The sequence below is a fragment of the Mesitornis unicolor genome, unplaced genomic scaffold, assembly GCF_000695765.1.
Source record: "Mesitornis unicolor isolate BGI_N332 unplaced genomic scaffold, ASM69576v1 scaffold13154, whole genome shotgun sequence".
NCBI lineage: Eukaryota > Metazoa > Chordata > Aves > Mesitornithiformes > Mesitornithidae > Mesitornis > Mesitornis unicolor.
In genome coordinates this window covers 62,936-72,706 of record NW_010178142.1, presented here as the reverse complement: position 1 = coordinate 72,706, position 9,771 = coordinate 62,936, and the positions used below count along the sequence as shown (strand labels likewise).

Here is a 9,771-nt window from a genome sequence, read left to right as displayed (position 1 = left end):
CAGCAGGAAGTTTCCATGTGAGCGCTCCTGTGGCGTGTGCAGGGCTGTGTGAGGATCACACACTGCACTCTGTGTTTGGAAGGGAACGCCTGTGTGAACAGCTCACTTCTTTTTGCCTAAACCGACATTCACATCATCGTTGAACTGCATTGATGATTATTGTGTCTGGCTTCTCTTGATCAGCTGTACCCCAGCTGCAGCTGTGCTTTACTTCATTCCCTGCTTATAAAAGTACCTTCAATTTCTTCTTACAGTTGGCTAGTGAGGGAAATATCTTTAGAAAACTGTAGGTGAATCATCTCTTTATTACCGTGGCTCTAAGTAAGATCTGATTAAAATCCAGACAGATCCTGTCTTTGAAAGATCAGCATCCTTCCAATTGTATACTTTCTCTCTTATAGCATGAGTCTGTGTATGGTTGAATAACCTTTTGTACTGCATCTGGATGGTGTAGTCTGCTGCTTACTTCTGGGCTTCATCCTTTTCCTTCCCTGTGTCCAGAGAGGATGGGAAATACAGCAACTCAAAAACTCTCTCAGGGATGCAGACCTGAATCTTCTCTGTGATTCTTTATGTATTTTTTTCTGGAAAAGGAAAGAAGTACTCCTGTGTCGACGGGGAAATATGGATGGCGAGGAGAAAATGAACAGATCCCCGGGGATTTTCAGTCTGTCTAAGGCTTTTCACTGGAGTCTTCTGTATTTAGTGACATAAATTAAACTTGGCCATTTGTCTTCTGCACTTACTCTACTATTAATTCCTCATCTCCCTGTGTGGATGAGTCTCCTGTGGCAGCAAACCTTCTCTCCCCACTGTATTGCACAGTTTACTGGTAGTGAGGCAAACCAATTGAGCAGATTCGTGAGTCTGGCCCAGGCTGCTGCCAGGCATCTGTTGGGAATGATGTAGGAGATGTGGTCAGGAGGAGATGGCTGGGAAAGGTGGGGTGGCCAAGGGAATGACACTGGAAAGTCTGCAGCTTCTCCCCAGCTCCAAAAGTAAACCTCGGAGAGCCAGGAACTGAAAGGTGCTGAGCCTGTCCTGGTGCCTCTCAGCAGGACCCTCCTGGCAGCTCCTGCTCCATCTGTCCTGCTGGGAGAGGAGAGGGAGCGCTGTCCCACCAAACTCCTCTGCTGGTCCCCCAGCCCGTACCATGGTGATCCCTGGGCAAAGCACTCCACTCTGCCCCTCAGGGAAAGCCCGTCCCTTCAGGGCTGCTCTAGAACTGTTGTCACCTGAAATAAAATAGCACTTTACAAAGTCTCCACCAAGTGTTTGTTTTGTATTGAACTGAGCACTTGAATACAAGATGACACGTACGTTGTACTTTATAAAAATCTCTACTTGACTGTAACTGTGTTACTTCAAATAGTGGTGGCATTTGTTGGCATTAGGAAAATAATGCTCTATTGGATTGTTTACCATGCATTTTCATCCGTTTCCGCTTTCTTTTGTCTTTTCCATTTTCACTCATGTTTGTCTCGAAACTCTCACATTTTACCTTCATTTTAACTTCCCCACATTTCAGACAGCTGTCTAGTATTACCGTGATGACTCATTTGATTTTGAGCCATGGGTTGGTCCACTGGATGGCATAAGACCAGAATTCGGGAACCCTTGTTGCTTGGTTTGGCATTTGTTTCTCCTCCTGCTCCCTGCCATTACTTTTGTTAGTGACATCCTTTCTGTGTCTTGGTGTCCCTGTCAGATGGCAATGGGAATATTTATTCATGTACATAAAATACATTGAGACTGGGGCTAAAGGGGCAGGGGGAAACACTTCACAAGTGTTAACAACTTCTTTTTATACTTTCTGAATAATAACTTGTTCAGCTTTTTATACTTTCTGAATAATATTTATTTAAGCCATGGGGAAATGAAAGATCATATAAAAGGGAATTGATTTTGTTGCTGCTAAACTGGGCCCAGTGTTGTATGTGTTCTCTCAGTGTGCTTTTGGCCAGTATAGCTCTGTTCACTTAGAAATTATCTCTGAAATTGTAACATCTGAGTGAAGCATCCCTATCTCAGTTGGTTGGTTTGTACCCTTAAAACAAGTCACCCTTTTCCTAGTGTAATTTGTCGTAAGCATTCTGACTAAATTTGGTTGGTGACCATTTGTTACTGCCTGACAGCAATGTATTTTCTGGACAAATAAATTCTTTCTTTCATTCCTTTCCCTGCAGAAGAATTGTACGTGTGGAAGAGCTTTCTGTTTGGGTGCTGAGGGGATGTTTTTATCTTTTTAAAAGTGTATAGTTTCAATTATAATTTTGAAAATCTGGATGACTGTAAAGTTTTGGGGTTTGGTTGTAATGTAATCTGAAATTATATTGGTAGCATCCACTGCAGCACTTCTAGCTTTGAAAAATGGTTTGAGATTTTTATGTGGTTGTTTTAGCAACTATGCGAGTAAAGGTGTGAAATGTAGCCAGTGAAGGAAAAGTGAGAGATTTAGGCATTGTTTGTTTTTTTTTAATAAAAAATGAATGCAGTCTGTTTCTGGTAGACTCAATATACTTTTCCCCCTATTTGTTTGTTTGTTTATTTCAGGAATTTGAAGCCTTTCAAACATTTGTGGAAAATCGACTTCCATTTGATATTGTTATTGATGGACTCAATGTTTCCCACATGAAACCCAAAAAGATGCATTGTGAAAATGTAAGTGCTGGTTAAATATTCATTAAGAGTTTTGTGTATGCTTAGGCTGATTGTAAAACAATTAGTGCCTCATTATTACTTATCCTCTTGAGAAACTGATCAAACATTTTTGCAGCACATGTTACAGTGAAGTTCAAAGCATTATTGACACTTTGCAAGCTAAAAATGATCAGTGGGAAGATGCTTCTTACAGAGCCACAGCATGGTAGGGGTTGGAAGGGACATCGACAGCTCATCCAGTCCAACCCCCCTGCCAGAGCAGAATCACCCAGACCAGGTCACACAGGAACACGTCCAGGTGGGTCTTGAAAGTCTCCAGAGAAGGAGACTCCACAACCTCTCTGGGCAGCCTGGGCCAGTGCTCTGTCACTCTGTCACAGTAAAGAATTTTTTCCTTATGTTTAAGTTGAACCTCCTGTGTTCCAGTTTGTGATCGTTGCCTCTGGTCCTGTTGCGGGGCACAACTGAGACGAGTCTGGTCCCGTCCTCCTGACACTCGCCCTTTAGATATTTATACACATTAATGAGATCTCCCCTCAGTCTCCTCTTCTCTAGGCTAAACAGACCCAGCTCTCTCTGAGAAGTACTTCTCTCTTACATATTTGACTGGTTTAGACAGAAAAAAATCTGAAATTTCCCCATGTATGCAGTGCTCATAGTTACAGCTGAGTTATTGATAATAACATTGTTAGGATGTACGTTGTGTGAGTGTCTGTTTTCATAATAATAGGGATTATGTGGAACAGAGTAAATCTACCATATAGAAAATTTAGTCTAATATAGTTATGCTGGCAAGAGTTCCTAAAATGCTTAGTTCAGCCCACATCCTGTGCAAGTTTAAACTTTTTCACTTTTTACTGCCTTAAGCTTTTGAGTCCTGTTCTTACAAGGGCACCTGAATTTGCTTCAGTTCATTCCACTGGGTGATTTTCAGAAGAAGAATTCTCCCTTTTTACTAATACCCATTTTTGAGAATTCTTGGCACTCCCCTTTAGCATTTCACTAAGAAATGGCCTAAGGTTTTTTTTGTCAATCAAATATTTACTTTAAATTAAGAATAACAAAGTAGCTGCTCACATGTATATTCTAAAGCCAGAATCTAAATTTTCAGTCTTTAAATTAAAACTAAGTTACAAATTAGCTTGATAATAAAGGAAGTAATTTACTTATAATAATTGCAAGAATTACATGTTCTAAGTACTACTTTAAAACTATTCTTAAGAGGCAGGATATGCTTTCATATGTGTAGATAAAAGCAGCTGAGCTGGGGTGGTTAGATAAACTTGCTGAGAGATGTTTGTTTGAGAGCTGCAGTGAAGTTCCGTGAGATACTGGCTCACGAACAGGGTACTTTCCTTACTATGAAAATAGAAAAGGAAGTTTACAAGTTGTTTGCATGGGATGAGGGAGGAAGTGTTGATTATCTGAGAATCCCAGGCAGCATGTAGTGGCACAAGGTTTTAAGACTTAGAAAGACAGATCGATGCTGCCAAAGAAAGGGAAGAGAAATGAACCTCCTTCCTCAGTGCATGCCTGTCCCAGTGCGGGAACTGTGAAAAGGGTCCTGAATGTTCTGTAAAAGCTGGAAGCAATGGAAAGAAGAGCCAGCCATTTTGGAGGATAATTACTGCTGATTTCTGATCAGAAATCTTACTATGAGTTACTAAAATACTGAACAGCATAAACTGCCTTTGAGTCCGTCCTTAGTTTCTGCTGTATTGAAAGGACATTGGGATCCATGATGCCAGGGACATCCACAAGGACTGTATGGAGGCATCAGCTTTCCATTTAGGTTCTTCCATATAGATACAGGTCAAATCTCTCTTGAATCCCAGGTATTTACAGATTAGGAGGGTTTTCAGGAAAATCTGCCTTTCCTTCCGCAACAGAACAGTAAATTGGGCTGACCCCATCTTACCTCCAGAAGAAGAGGCAGTCTTTTGCTGCTCCTGTTTTTCTGGGTCCTGATTTTGAGAGTGTGGAGTCGTTACATGAGATTGGATGGACATGCCCATTACTCCTGTCACATACCCATGGATATTCGCTGGTTGGATAGTACCTTTTTTGGCATGGGAAATGTATCTTTGCACTCTAAGCAACAAAAGCTCCTTCACTGCCCAGAAGAAATACTCTTCCAGACATGAACTACTCCCAGACATGAACTACTAAATCTTTTTTCTGTTTGAGCCTCTCTATTCATTTAGATACTTTTATTTTTTTATGGTAGATGGCTTTATACATTATTACAGTATTGAGTTTATAGGGGTTTTTCTCCAACTGGAAATACTGTTTAAACGCGAGGTGCTAGATGCTAGCGAATCCTGTTTTATTTCTCCATGACTCTGAACTCCTGTGTTGTAATATGTCAGGAAAGGACTGTGTCTTTGGTCTTCTTTTGGATACTTCTGGCAAGAAGCATGTATTCTTGTTTTCTTACTCTTTTTTTCAAGGCTGCTAAAAACAGAAAGAAAAAACCCCAAGAAACCCGCAAAGCAGAGCAATCCTTTCTTCTGTCTCCAAACTTTTCTTCTAGATGAGGGCAGGGAAGGCCACAGGAATCTCTGCATGTGTTACTTTCCTGGTTACTGGTATTGCTGCCAAACAGTCCCCCATCTGTGAATGCTGACCTCCCTGAACACTGTACGGACTGACTGCCGCAAAACATCATCTTTTGGAGGCTGCTGTCCTCACACCAGAGGCAGCTGAATGGAAAATGTGGAATGGTAGGTTTGGGGTGTTCTCAGCCTGCCTTATTAAAATCTTCAGTGCACATAGGGAAGCATAGTGCAGAACTGAGAGGATGGAGAGAGAAATAAATGCAAGAGAAGCTGGCATCAGAGCATGAAGGATGGAAAAAAGCTAGGGTCAAGCTCTCTGGCCAGGACAGCATCACTGGCCCATTTTGAAGAGGAGCTACTGTGACTCGGTAGTGACCTCTTCTGTTCGGGTTAAGAGATTATAATAACGGAGCAGTATTTCCAAGGAGCTGTGCGAAAAGCTGCCCAACCCGTGTTTTACTTGTCAAAAAGCTAAATTATTTTAAGTCTCCAAGTGGGAGTCAGACTCTGCTCTTTTCAAGGGTTCGTTACTGCAGCTGTTACACCCAGCCAGGATATTGTCTTGTAAACTTTTCTGTCCCAGTGTGTACTTAGTATGCAGCAATGGTTGAAAGAGAAGATTCGATTGTTGCTCTCCATTTATAACACACTGTGAGTGTTACTATGTGCAGATTGTTAGTTATGTTAGTTTATGTTATTTAAAGAGAATAGCAAAATAAGGGGCGCTGTTAAACACAGGCGAAGGCCTAAGATTTATGTGACAATAATATGGTAATGGATGCTTTCATGTCTTTACTTAAATTTAGGAAAAAATACTGTTCCACTTTGTGATTTAGCTTTAAGAACTGTAACTGTTTTGCTGAAGACCAACGCTAGCTAAAGCAGTCATACGATTAAAAGAAGAAAACATTGATTAAATACTAATTTCTTTTTTCCAACATCCTAACACTTGTAATTCCATTTAGGCACTCCTTAGGCATCTTGGGAAGGGGCTGGGTTGTGTGGACAAGGAACAAATGCCTTGAGGGATGAGAAGAGAAGGAAAAAAGCAGAAGTTGGAGGAACGATTTTTACTCATTTAATCCCCAAAGTGTTCTGACATTCTGGAAAACTAGACATGTTACTTCCAGTAGCCCCAGGCAACTTCAGTCCTCACAGCAGGCCCTTCCTTAGCAGATCATCATGGATATTATTGACTTGGCAGATTTACAGAATATTCTGTGACAATTTCTCTACTGTATGACACTGTCAGTCTGTAATGACAATCTCCCTTTTTTCCAGGCTGATTTTATACTAGGTCTGTTTCCTGGTACAAATCACCATGTGGCTGCATCAATTACTGACAAAAATCTTTTCAACCCTGTGCTTCCTTACTGCAGCATTTTAAATTAGACATTAAATTTGACTCCTAATTAAAATATATTCTAAAATGGAAATGTTTTTGCTGTCTAATCCAGACAATAGTAACAAGCTCCTATAAAGTCTTGAAATCATTCGGTCTTGTCTTTTTCCACTTTTTTGTGCATTCTGCTGCTGTTTAAGACCGTGCCTGATGAGTCAGCCACTGTTTGTACTGCAGACATGGTAGCTTATAAACTGAGATATCCTTGCAGCTTAACTAAGCAGAGTTGATTCAGTCTATATCATGACGTTGAGTTAATCCTTTCCTCCAGATGTATCTAATTGCATAAATCCTTAGCCAGCACAATGACATTTGGTACTCCCTGTACTCTTCTGCTGTGACTCCCCATATTACCCCCACTGTTCACCTTGTAGAGGTCAAGAGAGGGAATTTCCACACGCTGATTGTCCGCATCTCTTATAAAACACAAACTGTTCCATAATTCTTAAATGTGTTTTTCCTGTTTGTCACAATTTTCTGGAGGAGTATTCCTTGGAAGTGAGGGGGAATCCCTCACTTTTAGGCCCTGGAGCATCTCACTTTGCTTGCAGGAGAAGAGTGAAGGAACCCTTAGACTGTAAAGTGTTGGGATGGGAGACGAGAGAGGGGTGAGGGAGCATGATCAGCAAGCACAATTTAAAGAGTGCTTCGCTATTTTTAATTTACATTGAGATTGGTATGTTGTAAATGAGGTATACAGCCAGCTCCTTTTTTAGCTGTACCCATCTGGTATTAGACATAACTGAATGTAGATTTCAAATGTGGGTTGGATCAAAGCTAACTCACAGTTCCTTTCTTCAAAGAGTTTGGCGGTTGGGGTCAGCTTTGCCCTAACTTTACACTCTTAATCTCTGTATTAAACTCAGACATCTGAAAGTTTGCTAAAATAGTTCCAGATTGAGTTCCTTGAGGCTGACAATGCGCAAAGGCATCGTTTTTGCTCTTGGCAAACAGTTCAAAGTGGTTGCTCCCAAACTTAATCAGCTTTTCTATAAGTGGACTACATAAGTTCCTATAATTCCCATGTAAATTACAGTGGGCCTGTACAACAGCTGACGAAGCCAGATCCTTGCTGTTCCCCTCCCAATCCCATCCCAGTCTGGCGGCAGCAGCTGGCATCCCACCCTTACCACACCTCCTGCTTGCAGCAGCACTCAGCACCTGCCACCAGAGCCACCAGACCTGCCCTCCTCCTGCTGCCCGCACAGGCTGCCACAGGGAGCCGGGCTGTGGCTGCTGTCCATGGGGTGCTCTGTGGCAGGCAGGGGGGCAGGACATGCCTTGCTCTGTGACAGGCAGGGGGGCAGGACATGCCAGCAGCTCTTTCTTGTCTCGTCCGGGAGAAAAACAGCAGACTTGTTGAGTGGAGGCTGCTCTCTGAATTGGAGATGGGTTCTTTGACCATAGGAATTGTGTGATCACCAGTAGTATAGTAGTCAGATGTGGACACATGATTGCATTTTGGTTTTCCGTATGTGAAATATTTTTAAAATAGTATTTATCAAGGGGATTCAAAGTTTATAACTAATATTCTAATTTTAGTTATTCTGGTGTAGTGTTTATTCCTGGGCTCCCTGCCTACTTTAACAGTAAGGAAAAAGGTGGGGAGAGAGAGAGTTCAGCCTTCAAGGGAAAGCTGGAAGTGAGAAAAAGTTTCATCAGGATAGGGGAGAAAACCAGGGAAATGGTGAATGATCTTGTTAAATTTTTAATTGTTTGGTAAAAGCCCAACTGTGGCCACAGAATTGAAGAACCTTGATGAATTACGCTTTCTAAATTCAGCTCAGAATCACTGTTTTGGTATGCACTTTATTCACATTTTTAAGGCTCATTTTCCAAATGTAAAGAAAAAGAGCAAGACAAAAATACTCTCTTCAAACAAAGTTAAAGTTTAAAAAGAGGAGGGGGGAAAAAGCCCTAACAAAACAGGACACCTATGACCCATCATTGTCTTGTGTCAGTAACCCAAATCAATTTTGAAGCATAGTTTTTTTCCTTCAAAATCTCTTGTCTTGTGCCTCTAAGTCCTCTTTGATGTAAAAATGGGAGTAAAAAGTATTGGAGCTTATAGTATTTGGAAAAACAAATTGTAAGTAAAACTTTCTCTCCCAAGTCCTGCTTACTAAAAATTATCTTGAGGCCATGAAGCACACAAAGAAATGAACGCCTGTGCATACATCTGCAGTTGACAAATACTCCTGATAATATGCACAGGGTTTCACGTGGCAGTTTTTCCCAGTCTTCAGGTCTGTCTTAACTGTGCAGCATGCATATGAAAGATGAACTGCAAAATTAGTGAGACAGTGATAGTTGATACAAAATATGAGCTCTAGTGTATAAGCTGTCCTGAAAAACAAGTTATTAATAAATTTGACCCAAAAGAAGTCATGCATGGGAAAGAATTTTTTTATTCTTTGACTCATTTGGCAGCATCTGTGATTTGTTGAAGAGCTTTACTGTGTGTAAATGAAGCAAGACTTAAGTAGATCCATGAGTCATTCTCTGTTCAGAATCAATACATCCAGCAGAGGTCTTATTTGTCATGCTGTGACAGTTCGTCAATTCTTCCTCCCACCAGCTCCTGTCTTACCACTCAGCGAAGCAGTCAGACGTGTGTTTGTTCATTTGCTCCCAGCCTTTCCCATCTCTTTTTGTTTTTTTCCATTTTCTAATGGTAGTCTAAGTTTGCATTTCCATGATAATGAAACATTTGCCCCATTGCTCAAGGTTGGAGAGATTTCTGTCTTTGCAATGTGTGTTTCCTTCTTTAGACCTGTACTTCTATTTCCTTCAAGTATTGCAGAAATTGTAAGGATGAAGATTTTTGGTGTTTTCCCTGAAAATCACCTTCAGCCTTTGTGTACCATGATCTTAGAAGAGAAAGGAGATCAAGCTCTAAGGGGAACCCTTGAAACTTCACCTATTTTTGGTGTTAGGGATGTGTGACTGGAACATTCAGCATTGCATTCATCTCTCATCAGTTAATTTCTGGGGTTCCTTGAATATGTCAGCAGGTGGACTGAGTCGAGTTTGTCTCCAAAGCCGCGTGTAAGAGATTGATACTGATATACTGAAATCTTCCTCCTCCCCTCCTGTATTGTGGCCATCCTAAAATAGAATACATCAAGCTCTAGCTTGAGCCACCAAGTT

The 9,771-nt window shown here is 41.2% G+C and overlaps 1 protein-coding gene across 1 annotated transcript in view; it reads left to right on the top strand.

Moving 5' to 3' along the window:
* The window catches only part of KIAA0391 (KIAA0391 ortholog), a 42,522-nt gene that overhangs the window by 13,634 nt on the left and 19,117 nt on the right, over positions 1-9,771 (top strand). Inside the window, exon 4 of the mRNA XM_010182351.1 lies at positions 2,554-2,661. Within this exon, the coding sequence (XP_010180653.1) occupies positions 2,554-2,661 (108 nt within the window). The remainder of the gene's footprint in view (positions 1-2,553; positions 2,662-9,771) is intronic.